Consider the following 16808-nt stretch of genomic DNA (forward strand, 5'->3'; position numbering starts at 1 on the left):
AGTACACGGTTGTCGATGAAGGCAACATTCAGATTTAGTCTGTGGGGAGGAATCTCATATTCCTTGATGTGTACTACGTTCCAAGGATGGAACTAAATCTACTCTCAATCAGTCAATTGTTGCGACATTCTCCACACTTGGCAATCACCTTCAGTGCACCATCACTGATCGGGCGACTAAGTCTATTGTTGCAGTAGGTTTTGACGATCATGGTCTTTTCAGACTTACTGATTCTGGTGATTCTCACGACTTAGCTATGGCTTCTTGGCGATCTTCTGTCAGCACACTTTGGCATCAACGATATGGACACTTAAATGTGCATTATCTCTCACAGCTTGCTCGGGATGAGCTTGTTCTTGGTTTGCCAGAGATTCAGACTCAACACCTTGGAGTTTGTGACGCATGTCAGGCTGGGAAGCAACATCACACACCTTTCCCCAGTGGCAATTCTTGGCGAGCTTCTCAGGTACTTCAGCTTGTTCATGCCGATATCTACAGCCCTATGGCCACTCCTGTTCTTGGGCTTAGGTATTCTCTGTTGTTTGTAGATGATTTCAATAGAAAAATGTGGGTGTATTTCCTTAAAAAGAAATCAGATGCATTTACTATATTAAAGAAGTTTAAACCCTTAGTTGAAAAAGAGTCTAGGAAATTTATTATTACTCTTAGATCGGACAATGGGGGGGAATTTTGTTCTAATGCTTTCTCCAGCTTCTTGGATACACATGGCATCCAACGCCACTTCACCACACGCCACTACAAAATGGTGTAGTTGAACATCAGAATAGGAGAATCACCAAGATGGCTCGTTCCATGCTCGAACACAGACATGTTTCAAAGTAGTTTTGGGCAGAAGCGGTTAACACTGCAGTTTATTTGTTGAACTGGTCACCCCAGTGGCGGTCAAAGGTAAAACTCTGGAAGAGGCCTGGTCAGGTCGCAAGCCCAAAATCAATCACCTAAAGGTTTTTGGCTCTCTTGCTTTTGTTTGGATCCCTGATGTTTCACGCACCAAGTTGGATGCCAAGAGTCAGAAATTGATGCTTGTTGGATATAGCAGTCTTCACAGAGCATGTTGCCTAATTGATGTTGAGACATCTCGTCTCATATACAGCTGTGGTGTAGTCTTTGATGACCAACGAGGACCATTCATGCCTGTTTCTCCTGTTCCTGATCTAGCAAACCAGCCTATGTAGGCTCATGATTTGGGAGTTTGGCTTCCATTAGGTCCACCTGATGGGAGGGCTCCAGTAGCTCCCGCAACTCCAGTTCTTCCAGTGATACCTGTACAGACACCTCTGGCTTCTCTTGTAGGATCACCATGCTTTGTAGATGTTTCACCTGAGTTTGATCCAGCTTCTTCTGATGAGGATTCTGCTAATCGAGCATCTCCTAGTTCTATTATTGGTCATTCACCTATCCGGCCTAAGTGCTGGGCTAAGACGCTGATCTTCGTGATGATGAGCTCATTAATGGGAGAACCGCTCGGAAAAAGACCAAAACTGCAAATTTTGTTAACTTTGCTCTTATGGCCAACATTCACAGTGTGTTTGAACCTCAAACATATTCCGAGGCTAAAGGAATTCCAGAGTGGGAACAGGCCATGACATCTGAACACCAGAGCCTGTTGAAGAACAACACTTGGGTCCTTTCTGATCTTCCCCCAGGGAAGAAACCCATTGGCTGCAGATGGGTCTACAAAATCAAATACAAATCATATGGTACTTCGGATAAGTACAAAGCTCGTTTAGTGGCGTAGGGGTTTTCTCAGCATTAGGGCATTGATTATGAGGAGACCTTTGCTCCTACTGCAAAGATGAGAACCATCAGATTAGTCCTAGCCATGGCAGACACAGTTTGGCTGGAAGGTCCATCAGATGGATGTCAAGAGTGCTTTCGTGAATGGTGATCTTTATGAAGAGGTCTACATGACACAGCCTCCTGATTTCAAGGTTGTTGGTAAAGACCATCAAGTTCTCAGATTGGTAAAAGCTATCTACGTTTTGAAGCAAGCCCCTCAGGCATGGTACATCAAGATTGATAAGTACCTCAGTGATCAAGGCTTTGAGGGGAGTTCTTCAGACTCAAATCTATACATCAAGACTACTGACAGTGACATCATCCTTCTGGTTATCTATGTGGATGATCTGATCATCACTGGTAGTTCGGCATCTTTGATTCAAAGAATCAAACAGAACTTATGCCAGTCTTTTGATATGACTGACCTTGGGCTCATGCATTATTGCCTAGGTGTTGAAGTTTGGCAACAGTCTTCTGGTATATTCATCTCTTTGTCCAAATATGTCAGGGCCCTGTTAGACAAATTTCAAATGTAGGATTGCAAACCTACATCTACACCTATTGAGAAAGGTCTCAAGTTATCAGCAAAGTCTGATTCTCCTTCCGTTGATGATACTACATACAGGCAACTAGTAGGCAGCCTCATCTACCTCTCTACTACTAGGCCTGATATCAGCTTCGCTGTCAGCTATATTTCACGCGTTATAACAGCTCTTAAGGCTGATCATTGGATGGCAGCAAAGCGTGTGCTTCGTTATGTGAAGGGCACTTCAGATTATGGACTTCTCTACTCTCGGAGTTCTAATCCTAAACTCAATGGGTTCACAGATTCAGATTGGGCAGGCTCTATTGATGATAAAAAGTCAACATCTAGATATGTGTTCAGTTTGGGATCCGGTGCAGTCACATGGACCAGCAAGAAGCAGCAGACAGTTTCTCTCTTCTACAAAGGCTGAATACAGAGGGACTGTTAAGGCAGGATGTGAAGCTATTTGGCTTCAGCAAATGCTTGGGGATATGCAGATGTCACCAGCAGGACTGACTACTATGTTTGTTGATAACGAAGGCGTTATGAAGTTAGCACAGAATCTAGTCTTCCATGAACGAACCAAGCGTGGATGTTCATTGTCATTACATATGACAGCTGGTTGAAGACGGGACTATAGATCTACAGTATTTTCCTACCACAAATCAGACTGCAGACATTCTCACCAAACCTCTTGGTCCTGATAAGTTTGTCAAATTCAGAGGACAGCTTGGTGTGTTCGATAGATTAACTATTAAGGGAGGGTATTGCAATAATAGATAAGTCGTCGATTATTAGTTAATAGTTATCTTGTAAATATCTTAAGCTTTAGTTTTCTTTCATTTTTTGCTTTCTCTAAAATAGAATGTTTCTATTCTTTACGATCGTTTCCTAAAGAAACATCGTCTCATTCTTTTGTATAAATTGACCTTTCGGTCTCTATTAATAACAAGCAAGTATTTACCAATTACCTCATAATAAAGACATCTCCAAGTTCCATTACCATTCACATCTAGAAAGAATGCGTCCAAGTGTGGAAAAAAAATAACAGCAAAGCATCAGAAGCATGGTTGTTAAGTGCCGGGTGAAGGTTTGGAGATTGTGTTTGACAAAATTCTTTCAACAAGCGATAGTGTAGCCGCTATAGAGGGATATAGACAGGCAGAGTTGTGTTGCAGAAAAAAATCAATTTATTCCTAGAAGTGTATTTGGCTGGACTGGAAAAAAATTCTATTGCAAAGCTTCTGAAAGTTCAGAGAAACGAAGAGTTCAGTTGAAGAATTTGTGTGATATGTTGAGAGTGTGAAAGAGAAAATGAATGCTCGCCAAACATATGTTTCTGTCGTGCGTTGAAGAAAGATTTCCATGAGCAAGCGACTCAATTACTATTGCTGTGGCTTATTTAATTTAGGCACATATAGTGGTGGTCACTAATTATGTGCGGGTGCCGCACTGTTTAATGGCAGGCATGATAAACGTTTGCAAACAAATATATTTCACTGTCTAATATTGAGCTTCAAAAAGGAAACGACCTGCATTGTTTCCAATTACAGGCTTATCTTGGAATCATGGGGCTTTGATAAGGCACCAAAGACATATGTAATCATGATTCCAGGTAGTAACTGAAATATAGCAGATTAAATAGAGAGAAATTGTCAAGCAATTATTTCATTTAGCAGCATTCTGAGAAATACACAGGAGACACTGTTAATACACAATTACAGCAGGGGCTAGTGTACGATATCTCTGAAGCGTCATTATCCAGACTTGGAGAAGGAAGCTCTGGTCACTGCAGTACTGTTATCACAGAAGGGATTAAATGGGGAGTTTGAATGACTTTGAGACATCAAATCTCCAGTAATCAGCTTTAGTCATCCATTCGAAAAGCAAGACAAATTCAGGTTTACCCAACATAAAGTTTATGCCCTTGGATGTTGATGACTTGTATAAGTTTGAGATTGTGAAGTTTACTTTAAACCATGAATCTCTAAGCTGCTATATTTACTGTCGCAAATGCATCAGGATGAAAAAATGTTTGCTGAATGCAGTAGCATATGAAACAATATTGAATTCCTTTCAATGTCCAGTTTTGTAGTTCTGTTGATTGTCTATTAGTCACTGTGACTGTAAACTGAACCGTCTGTTAGCTACTGGAAAGCTGCAAGATAATACAAGTTGGCCATGACAGCGGTACTTGTTGCTTAAGGTGCATCAGAATTGGGTCAGGCAAACGCAATTTAACCAATGGAAAATCTGAAAAGTAAACTCTCTTCAGAAAAATTCAATGAAACAATCAAGGGCCATCAGCAACAGAACTTACAGAAGGAAATGGAAATAGGATATTGGCTGTATATGACCAGTTTACAATTATATTTCATGGAAATCCAGATGGTGTTCTCTCCAAGCTAGAAGAACTAGAAACAAATTTGTCTAAAGTGGATGCGACGGATGGTAAACTTCTTAATTGGGCCATACAACCCTCAACGGTTGTTTTGGTTCAGAACAGGTTTATGGAACATCCAAATAAAAAGGCTAGACTTACAGTGGCTTCATGTCTTAGTGAGATCATACGGATAACAGTGCCTATAGCACCTTATAATGACAGTGTGTTAAGGAAAGTCTTGTAGCTCATTGTGGACAATTTATGGGGGTTACATGATGACAAGCACCCTACTTGTGGGAAGAAGGTAAAGATTCTAGAACTGAAGGAAAAAACCAGGTTTTCCATTCTCATGTTGGACCTTGGTTGTGAGGAGATGATTTGGCAATTGTTTCAAAAAAAATTAAAAGAATTTAGGAAACATCATTCCAACAATGTGAGAGTTTGCGTAAAAACCATCATGTCCTTAATCATTGATGAGAACAATGACATATGCAAGCAATTAAAATTTGATCTGTTAGCTATGTGGAGAGGGGAGAACATAATCTCACCTATGACTTACGAGCTTGTGGAGGAATTAATTGAATATCAGATTGACATGTTCAAAGAGCTAATGTCTGAACAGAAGCTAAGATCAGCAGGTAAACAAGTTGTAGGATCTCAAAGATGAGCAAAAATCAAATGAGACGAGAACAGATTTGTTTCACATGTCAGCAAACACATCCAGTCACATTTATGAGAAATATAATGAAGTTACAGCAAACAAAGAAGTTCAGGTCTGCAACGAAGAAGATAAAAATTTATCGGCTTTGCCCCTAGAAAATAACACAAGTATAGGTTATGCAACTTTCTACATTGGTGACTTGGAATTGGTTATAGACAAACATCTTGAAGAAGATGGTCTAATTGGAGGGAAGAGTGTGTTGGAGACTCCAGATGATGAAAAATTGCCTGAAAATGATAACATGACAGCCACCTCTTGTCATTGCACACAACTCAATCAAACAGGGAGCTTGAAGCATACAATTACATTGATAACATCCTTGTGAGGAATGATTAATTGTGTATTTTTTACGACAACAACTCACTTATACATGATAGTGATTTAGTGGAACAATCAAAAACAGGATTTCAGGATGATGATATACTGGGTGACCAATTAAAAAATGCATGCCAAAGTGACAATGATTCTTTGAAAAATCAGCTGAAAGTCGATGAAGATGATTGTTGCAACCTCGGTGTGTTCTGATGATACTCACAGGATCGTTGAAGATATTTACAAGAAGGCACAAATAGAAGAGAGGCAAAAGAGAATGGAAAGTGATTTTATTGTCACTGATTTACAAAGGGTTTAACAGTAGCCTTGGAATCTTTGAAATCAGATTATTTGTGTTTGTTTTCAGACAGGGATATAGTTTAAAGGTTGCTGAATAACATGTTGATCAAGTAAGGAAAAAAGAGGATAAGGTTAATAAGCTCAATAGGGAGCTTAAGAATGCTCAGGGGGCATTGAATAATACACGAGTTGCTCTTCATGAAGCAGAAAATCAGATTGTTGTCACCAAACAATCTAGGGAGCAGAAGGATAAAAGAAGGCATGAGTTTTTCCAAGAAGTGATCAAGGAACTTGATAGCATTCAGCAGACTTACAACTTAGATAGCTGCCCCACAAAATCAAGTAACAAAACATTGGATCATTTTCAGCTAATAGACAATTCCTCATTTGAGGTGGATGCTAATTGGACATTTGACAATCCACTTTTTGAGCTGAGTATAGAAGATCTTTTTAACTTCCATAATGAGGCTGATCTTGACTGAAGGATGTGGGATCCAGTTGCAGTTCCTAGCGGTGAATTATTACGATGTAATTAGCAAAATACTTGCTTGTTATTAACAAATACCGAGATGTCATTATATACAAGAACGATGTTTCCTTAGGAAACAATCGTAAAGAATAGAAACATTCTATTATAGCTGAAAGAAAGCTAAAAAAGCTACAGCTAACTAAAGCCAACTAAATATATACAGTAGATTACCATTAACTAATAATAGATGATTATCTATTATCGTAATACCCTCCCTTAATGGTTAATCTATCTATAACACTAAGTTGTCCTCTGAATTTGACAAATTTACCAGGACTAAAAGGCTTGGTGAGAATGTCTACAATCTAATCTGTGGTAGGAACATACTGCAAATCTATTGTCTCGTCTTCAACCAGCTAGCGTACGTAGTGACAGTGAAAATCCACATGCTTGGTTTGTCCACAAAAGATTGGATTTCAGCCTAACTTGATAACGCCTTCGTTATCAACCGAGTAGTCGATCCTGCTGGTGACATCTGCATATCCCCAAGCATCCGACGAAGTCAAATAGCTTCACCTCCTGCCTTAACAGTTATTGGTCCATGTGACTGCACCATATCCCAAACTAAACACATATCTAGAAGTTGACTTTTTAACGTCAACAGAGCCTGTCCAATTTGAATCTGTGAGCTCACTGAGTTTAGGATTAGAACTTCAAGAGTACAGAAGTCCATAATCTGAAGTGCCCTTCACATAACAAAGCACACACTTTGCAACCATCCAATGATCAGCCTTAGGAGCTACTCTGAATCAAAGATGTCGAACTACCAATGATGATCAAATCATCCACAAAAATAACCAAAAGGATGATGTCACTGTCAGTAGTCTTGATGTACAGATTTGAGTCTGAAGAAGTCCTCTTGAAGCCTTGATCATTGAGGTACTTATCAATTTTAATGTACCATGCCCAAGGGGCTTGCTTCAAGCCATAGAGAGTTTTTTACCAATCTGAGAACCTGATGGTCTTTACCAGCAACCTTGAAACCAGGAGGTTGCGTCATGTAGACCTCTTCATGGAGATCACCATTCAGAAAAGCACTCTTAATGTCCATCTAATGGACCTTTCAGTCAAACTATGCTGCCATAGCTAGGACTAATCTGATAGTGCCCATCTATGTAGTAGGAGAAAAGTTCTCCTCATAATCAATGCCCTACCGCTGAGAAAAGCCCTTCAAAACTAAACGAGCTTTGTACTTATCCAAAGTACCATCAGATTTGTATTTGATTTTGTAAACCCATTTGCAGCTAATGGGTTTCTTCCCTGGTGAAAGATCAGAAAGGGCCCAAGTGTTATTCTTCAACAAGCTCTGGTGTTTAGATGTCATGGTGCGTTCCCACTTTGGAATTCCTTTAGGCTCGGAGTATGTTTGAGGTTCAAACACACTGTGAATGTTGGCCATGAAAGCAAAGTTAACAGACACTGTAGGTTTGGTCTTTTTCTGAGCAGTTCTCCCATAAATGAGCTCATTATCACGAAGATCAACAAGAGTCAGCCCACCACTTAGGTCAAAAAGGAGAACGAAAAACATTAGTATCAAGAGATGCTTGGTGATCAAGTTCCTCATCTATAGAATCTAGATCAAACTCAAGTGAAGCATCTACAAAGCGAGGTGATCTTGCAGGAGAAGCTGGAGGTGTCTGTACAGGGATCACTAGTATAACTAGAGCTACAAGAGCCCTCCCATCAGGTGGACCTGATGGAAGCCTAACTCTCAAATCATGAGCCTTCATAGACTGGTCTGTTGGATCAGGAACAGAAGAAACATGAATGAATGGTCTTCGCCACTCATCAAAGACTACATCACAACTGCAGATGAGACGAGATGTCTCAACGTCAATCAGGCAGTAGGCTTTGTAAAGACTACTGTATCTAGCAAGCATGAGTTTCTAACTCTTGGCATCCAACTTGGTGAGTGACGCATCAGGGATCCAAACAAAATCAAGGGAGCCAAAAGCCTTTAGGTGACTGATTCTATGCTTGGGACTTGACCAAGCCTCTTACAAAGTTTTACCTTTGACTACCATTGTGGGTGACCAGTTCAAAAGATAAACTGGAGTGTTGATTGCTTTTGCCCAAAACTTCTTCGAAACATGTCTATGTTCAAGCATGGATCGAGCCATCTCAATGATTGTCTGATTTCGATGTTCAACTACATTTTTCTTTTGTGGTGTGTGCAGTGTGGTTAACTGGTGTTTGATGCCATTAGTATCCAAGAAGCTAGAGAAAACATTAGAACAAAATTTCCCCCCATTGTTTGATCTAAGAGTAATAGCAAATTTCCCAAAGTCTTTTTTAACTAAAGGTTTAAAATTCTAAAATACAGGAAATGCATCTAATTTCTTTTTAAGGAAATACACCGACATTTTTCTATTGAGATCATCAAGAAACAACAAAAAATCCCTAGACCCAAGAAAAGGAGTGGCCATAGGGCCAAAGATATCGACATGAACAAGTTGAAGTACCTGAGAAGCTCGCTATGAATCGCCACTGGTAAAAGGTGTACGATGTTGCTTCTCAGCCTGACATGCATCACAAACTCCAAATTGTTGAGTCTGAATCTCTGGCATTCCAAGAACAAGCTCATCCTGTGCAAGCTGTGAGAGATAATGCCCATTTAAGTGCCCATATCACTGAAGCCAAAGTGTGCTAATAGAAGACCGCTAAGCAGCCATAGCTAAGTCTCGAGAATCACCAGAATCAGTAAGTTTGAAAAGACCATGATCCTCAAGACCCACTGCAACAGTAGACTGAGTCACCCGATCAATGATGGTGCACTTATGTGAACTGAAGGTGACATCTAAGTGTGGAGATTATCGCAGTATCTAATTAACTGAGTAGATTTAGTTCCATCCCTGGAATACAGTACACATCAAGGAAAATGAGTTTCCTCCCAACAGACTGAATCTGAATGTTGCCTTTGCCAACAACAATGTACTTTTCTCCACCACCAAAAATAACAGAATCTGAATAAGGCTGGTATTCAGTAAACCAGTCTCTACAATGAGTGAAATGACGAGAGGCACCTGAATCAATATACCAAGTAGGCGATTTCACATGATCTACAGGTCTTTTAGCCATAAAGGCGTAAAAGGCAGATTTTGTATGCTCAGTGTGCTCTGCACTATTCGCTTTGGGCTGCAACCCTGATTGCTTAGATTGTGTACCTAAGTGTTTCCGACATTCAACCTTCATGTGTCCAAACTTGTGGCAATAGTTGCATTGAATATTCTTCTTCCGAGAACCATCTGATGCTAGAGAAAAAGACTTCTGCTGAGATGGTTATTGAAACTTGCCTTTATCCTTCTAAAAGGATTTAGCAGCGAAGGCTTGCTCTGTGAAGGTGGAGCTCCTACCGAACTATTGTTTCTACTAATCTTGCTGAAGTAGAAGTGTGCAGAGATCAGCAAACTTCAAATCAACACCAAAAGACGTGACGTTGAGAGTCTCGATAAAATGCTCATAGGACTTTGGTAAACTCCAAAGAGTGATAACCACAATATCCTCTTCCTCCATCTTGCGATCGATGGCAAGCAACTAATCACGGATTTCCTGAATCTTATTCAGGGGTGCCTGGAGCAAGGTTCACTCATCTATGACAATAGAAACCAGAGTGTTCTTCACAAAGAAAGCTTTGCTTTTGTCAGAAGTCTCATGAAGACCTTTGAGATGTGTCCAGATCTCGGCAATTGTGTTGTCGGATGGAATTTGAGAGAGTTGATCATCAGCCATGGATAATTTGAGAGGCATCAATGCCTCTTGATTATTCAGATCCCAAGTATCTTGATCAAGACCAGGAGCAGGGACACTTTGTAACACCCATAACAAGTTGATTGGTATTCCAGTATTCAAAAATTGCGATGATTCGTTGCTTCCAAGTGCCATAATTTCAACCATTGAACTTTGACTTGTACTTGGGCAAGATGTTTGTCAGAGATGCCATGGCAAGTTTTTCAATGAAAAAACGTGAAAATGTGTGAAGGCATGTTCTTCAAGGTAAAAAAACAGAAGGCCTAGAAAATTTGGATAGTGACAAAGAAGAGAGCTCGAAAAACCCAGAAGGAATATGTTGTTGGTTTCTGGATCTGCTGGCTCAAAATTCGAGGCACAAAAATCAAGACATCCAAAAACTCTAAGAACCCAATTGAGCTCTAGAAAAACCCACCAAGAATCTAGAACCAAAAAAAATTGAGGTCAAAAACTAGGGTTTCGAGCAAAACCTTTAGTCGTCAGCCATGGAAGTCAAAATTTTTAGAAAAAAATGGCATAATGAAGGTATTTGTTGCCTTAATGTCTCTGCAAACTCTTGGACGCCGTAGATGAAGTCATGCTTAGTGCCTGAAAACACGACCAGACCGAAAAACGGTAGTAAAAATAATCTAAAAACGCGACCAGTCGTGAGCTACTTCAGACACGAAAATGAAGGGTTATGGTAGACATTTGTTTGCTCCAAACACAACAAAAAGAACACCCAATCCCGAGCTGCTCCAAACCCCAGTATCTGTAACGAAACACGACTATGAAAAACGACAACCAAACATGAAAAGAAGTGGTCTAAAAACACGATGAAGAAAAATGACCAGAGTCATAGCTGATGGAAATCGTGATTTTTCCAAACACGCAATTTGCACAAAGGGTTCAAACCCTAGCTCGAGATTTTAGTATGATTTCCATTTGAATTTCTCAAGGCAAAAACCCTAGGTGGGTTGTAGAGAAATTGACTAAAATAATTTCTAAAAATTTAAACAAATAATTTCCAAAAGAAATTATAAATTTTGTCAAAAAAATTGTACGTATGGGCTCTAATACCATATTACGAAGTAATTGGTAAAATACTTGCTTGTTATTAACAGAGACCGAGAGGTCATTATATACAAAAGAATGGAATGGTGTTTCCTTAGGAAACAATCGTAAAGAATAGAAACATTTTATTCTAGCTAAAAAAAAGCTAAAAAAGCTACAGCTAACTAAAGCTAACTAAATATATACAATAGATTACCATTAACTAATAATAAACGATTATCGATTATCGTAATATGAATTTGGTTCAAACGATTGGTATGGTGACTTGATTTTCAGATTTAACATTGTTTTGCATTCTCCAATCAGCTTACACATGGTTTCAAATTCTGACTTACACAGAGTTGGTTAGACTCCTTGCTTCACCAACTCAATGATCTTGGTTGAGGCTTGACGGGAATAATGATTTGATCATAGGGGATGGATTCTTAGAATCTTAGTCCTTTCTTTACTCATGACAGTGATGTACCTAGATGTATTTCAAGTTGCTGACGGAATGTGTGGCCTCTCTGCACCTTTGATGTTGATTTCAGCTATTGAGCAATTTGACTCCTCCATTTGTATTTTGGATGGACAATTATGATAGAGACTAATATGCATTTCCATGTGGGATCACTCATAGTTGGAGAGTTGTCCAATATTAATAGCTCCTCAAGACATTTCTATCTTCTCATATCTAATGGTTGTGATAGTTTAATGGTGTGGGATCCTGGTATTGGCATGATTCGATGCTTTACTTCAGCAGCCTATTGATTAGTGGTTACACAGTTTTGGGCCTGGAGCAATTTTAATCAAAGTAGTACAGCAGATAGACATAGCAGTGATTTTAAGGATGATATGGGATCCATGTATCCTATGGACAAATAAGTTGTACTTATACCCCTTGCTTCACACTACAAGGGGATGTTATTTCACTGATGTCAGGATGGGCTACAAAGCTACTGGCAGATTTATATGGGATCCTAGTATTGGTTGCTTAAGAACAAGCAATCTCAAGGAGGGAGGATTTGTAATGTCCCTTTTTGGGGACATTAGGAAATTAAGGACATGTCCATTTAGTATTAAAATTGGCCTATGAAAGCATGATACAAATTTATAAGAAGGGGTCAATTTAATATTATAAACTGGGTTAATGGTGACAAGAAGGAAAAAGATGAAAGGACAAGAGCAAGAAACTAAAGGGTCACCAATTTGAGCATAAAAGAAGGATGAGTAGCTTATTTTGGGCATGCTTGGATATTTATTTGGTTTGAGATTTCTCTTAGAGAAATTAAGGAAGCTTCAACTTCTATTCAAGATATGAGGACACAAACCCTCAGGTTCTTCTTGGGTGGATTGGATGTAGCCCCAATTCATCAATTGTGTTGAATTCGTGACAGAATTCACAATTGCATTGCAGGTTCTTTCTTAGTTTTCTAATTTGATTGCAATTATATGTTTAAGATTGGTTATTGTATTGCTGATGTATAATGCAATAACATATTTTGAGATATTTTAATGAACATTCAATGGTTTATTACTAGCTATTTTTGGTGGTTTATTTGCAAAGATATATGTTTATATTCTGAAAATTGTTTTGAGATAAATTTGGAGATGATATCCTACTACGATATTATAGCCCTATCCATTACAAGATTCTTGTTACTTTCTCTATTACCTAGCAATGGTAAAGTGCCTTTGGAGATCTCAAAGTGAACCATAGCTACCATTGTTGTTGTCCACCTCCTTTGTGATTGCACATGACAATAAATGCCAAGAATCTAGGGGAATTTAAATTAAAAAATATTTCGCCAATTACTGATGAGCCCACAATTATACTGAAAGGGGGCTGCATTAGTATAATAATATTCTTTTTCTTTTAAAACTTATTTAATAACTTATGTAATCAAAATTAGCACTTATATAAATAAAAAATAAGCAACACAACTTACGTGGAAGTGCAGCTTATCATTGCTGTCCCTCAAACCCATCAGGATCTCCACTAGGAGAATCCCACTAGTTAATGGCTTCTCTTGCCATATAAAAATTTGATTTAAATGAGGGGTTTTGGGAATGGAGACCAGAATCAAGTACTTGACTACTAAAATTATCGCTATTAAATGTCAATTGGTAAAAATAAATATTAAATATTTAACTATCAATTGGCATTTAATATTTACTATTATCACTACCATTTTGGCATTCGCCATTGATCAATGATGAAGTATCATACTAAATGATGAAGTATCATACTAACAGATGTATCTAGTATTAAAATTATGTATATTTCTTTAAAACAAAAGTTGGCATATATTCACACACACACACTGAAACCCATGCAAGAGAAAACTCGTCAAAAATATAGCTTTTATTAATCTTTCTTGTGGGCACCAACCTACTAGAGGCACCAACCCCTTCATCCAATTTCTCCTCTAAATTCTGCTATAATCTTCCCCAGTCTTCTATAATGGCGATAGTAAATGTGCTGCAAAACTTATCATTGTTGATGTGTGTTTGTGACCCCTCCAACATGCACAATAAAATAATACAAAGTATTCTATCCATTCTTGAACAAGGAAACACCGTATGCTAAGCAATATGACATTGTGCGATCAAATAGGGCAACTCCAAAGATTCCACTGCAAACAAGCAACCTTGTGTTGAATATAACTCAGTGAATGTGATGTGATTTGTTGTTAACCACATAGAGATTTCGCACTACTCATTCAATGGTACATTAGCTTCCTAAATGGGAAAGATTTGGCATTGTGAGTGCTTCAATTATTTTTAATGAAATAAAGAGCAAAAGAAGTTGTGTTTAGACTTCAGATCTAATTCCATCTCTAACTCTACCAATATGAGAGACTATTGATGATGAGGTGAAACTAAACCAGTCCTCACTTTGACAACTTATGCCACTACTTAGAGGAATGTGCTATCCTCTAAGGATGTGTAAATGATTTTCAAATTGCTAACATTCATTCAAATACCTAATTCTAGTGCAATCCACATGAACATTCCCAGCTAGAGTTACGTGCTTGCAATGAGTTCAGCCTAGCCTTGCACTGTTACTTGCAATCAACAAGTACCAAAAGGTATGAACTTGAAGTTTCACAATAATCATCTACTTAACATAAACAAATCCTAATCTAAGTGAGAAAAGAGGAACAAAACTTAAAATAACATAAGTAATTTGCCATGGAATCAACAAGGAATCTGCAATTACCATTACCAAATTGATTGGAACAAAAACCAATCAATTACAGACATGAAAACCCAAAACAAACAGTTATGGTCCTGAAAACAATCAGGAGAAACCCACTTACGATTGATGTAAACCCAAAACAAATTGGTAACAACCATAAAATTTGATAAGATCCGACTTATTTAGTACAGCCTCAAAAAATAATTGACACAACCTCAAAATAAACTGACACTGATCCAAAAAAAACATGGGTATAAGACAAAAAGAAATTGATGTGAACCCAAGAACCATCAGTACAGATCAAAAAACAATCAATACAGACCAAAAATTAATTGATGAGGACAGTAACCAAACTGATATGCACCCAAAAAGGAAAACCTGAAGCGCACAATTCTTGAAACATATAAACCTAACATCTTAAAAGAAATCCAAATCGAGCTTACACAAACCCAAATCATCTTTAAAAGGATCCAAATCAAGGTTATACAAACCCAAATGCAAATGATGATGACCACAGAAACATTAAAGCTTAAATGGTACACACATTTAAACATCCAATACAACAAGTAATATCAATAACAACACAAAGTAAGCCTATCGGGGCAGAAACAAATCAATACATAACCCCAATAGCATAGATAAATATTACAAACACAAGTTGAAACAAACCAAAAACAAATTGATACTTGACGTAAACCTACAATTGATACAGACTAAAACATCTCTTAAGGACACCTTAAAAACTAGTATGGGTCAGAAGCAAACATATAAAGACCCAGAACAAATTGATACAGACAACAAAATAAATCAGAAACTCGTAATATTTTAAACAGCCCCAGATAAAATCAAACAGACCAAAATCAAATCATACAGGCAAATACAAATGATATAGACCCAAAAGAGACTGGTATGGATCCAAAACAATTCATACAAACCAAAAACAACTTGATAAGGACTAAAAAAATTGGATATGGAACCCAAAAATTTGCTACAGGCCCAAAAACAGTTAGAGGATACTGAAGGTTATTTCAATTGACTGCTAAAACACTTGAGATCATATTAAACTCAAAACATAACACTGACTTCCATAAAACCCTTGGATTCGCATTTCAATCGAAAAGCATACCTTTTTGAGGAGACGTTGTATTGAACGAATCTGATTTTTTAAGGAAGCTGCTTTGGCCTTCTTCTCCTTCTTATCCGCCTCTTTACTGCGCACTCCCAGTCCATTGGGAGGGCGGCCAGAGACTCTCCGCTTGCCATAATCTCCATGAACCATTATAATTCACGAAATCGTTATCGCTGCACTAGTAAACCGCCTATGAGAAAACTGTTCTGCAAATTTTGATATGGCAATGTAGTAAGACAGACATTTTCTTATGCCGTTAATGTCTTTTGGGAATTCTTCAGAGATGTGCAAGTCAAGCTTTTGTCTAGAACTGGTGATATGTTTTGTTTGGTAGAAAAACCCCTCCTCGAACACCCCTAATTTCAGGGCTTTTATCATCGTAAGCGAAAATGACTCGTCTTATGTAAACTATTTCCCAAAAATAGAATTTTTTTTTCAATTTTTTATTTAATAGAAAAATAAATAATTATTTATTTTATTTATCATATACTAATAAAATATCATATAAAAGGCAAAAGCCTACAATGCAATGGTAATTTGCAAGCCTCTCTCATGTGGGAGGTATTGGGTTCAAATCTACCTTCACTTAACAAATAATAATAATTAATTTTGGCTTTGGCCATTTATCGATCAAAAAAAATATCATATAAAAAAATTTATGTTTGCATCAAAAAATAGCAATAGTGAAAAATAAACTAAAATAAGAGCTTATTAAGAAAAATAATAATAATAATTAAAAATTAAACTAATTTAAATCTATCAGTTTAAATATATAAATAAAACAATTATTTAATAAAAACTTCAATCAATAAATATATTATAAAAAATGAATATTTAAAATATTTTTTTTAAATAATAGAGTAAACTAAAAATCAACATTTAAAATAAAAACTAAACAAATTTAAGCAAGAGCCTACAACACGATGGTAAATTGTGAGCCTCTTATCGAAGAGGTCTTGGGTTCAAATCTATCTGTGTTAATAAAATAATAATTAATAATAATACATAATAATTAATCTTAGCTTCAACCTCTTATCGATCAAAAAACAAAAACAAAAAAAAAAAACTAATTTTTAAAATAATTTTAAAGCTAAAACATGAATTGAAAGTGGAGATAACAACTAATT

At 37.5% G+C, this 16808-nt stretch overlaps 1 protein-coding gene across 2 annotated transcripts in view; it reads right to left on the reverse strand.

Annotated features, from left to right (window-relative positions):
* The window catches only part of LOC149554678 (uncharacterized), a 66258-nt gene extending 50232 nt beyond the window's left edge, over positions 1 to 16026 (reverse strand). For both annotated transcript variants that reach the window (XM_089828735.1, XM_089828734.1), the window contains exon 1: positions 15679 to 16026. In XM_089828735.1, the coding sequence (XP_089684861.1) occupies positions 15679 to 15831 (153 nt within the window). In that variant the 5' untranslated portion in view covers positions 15832 to 16026. The remainder of the gene's footprint in view (positions 1 to 15678) is intronic.
* Positions 16027 to 16808: the final 782 nt, after the last annotated feature.

The sequence above is a fragment of the Cupressus sempervirens genome, chromosome 5 (genome assembly GCF_028749045.1).
Source record: "Cupressus sempervirens isolate cs-2001-9-10 chromosome 5, ASM2874904v1, whole genome shotgun sequence".
NCBI lineage: Eukaryota > Viridiplantae > Streptophyta > Pinopsida > Cupressales > Cupressaceae > Cupressus > Cupressus sempervirens.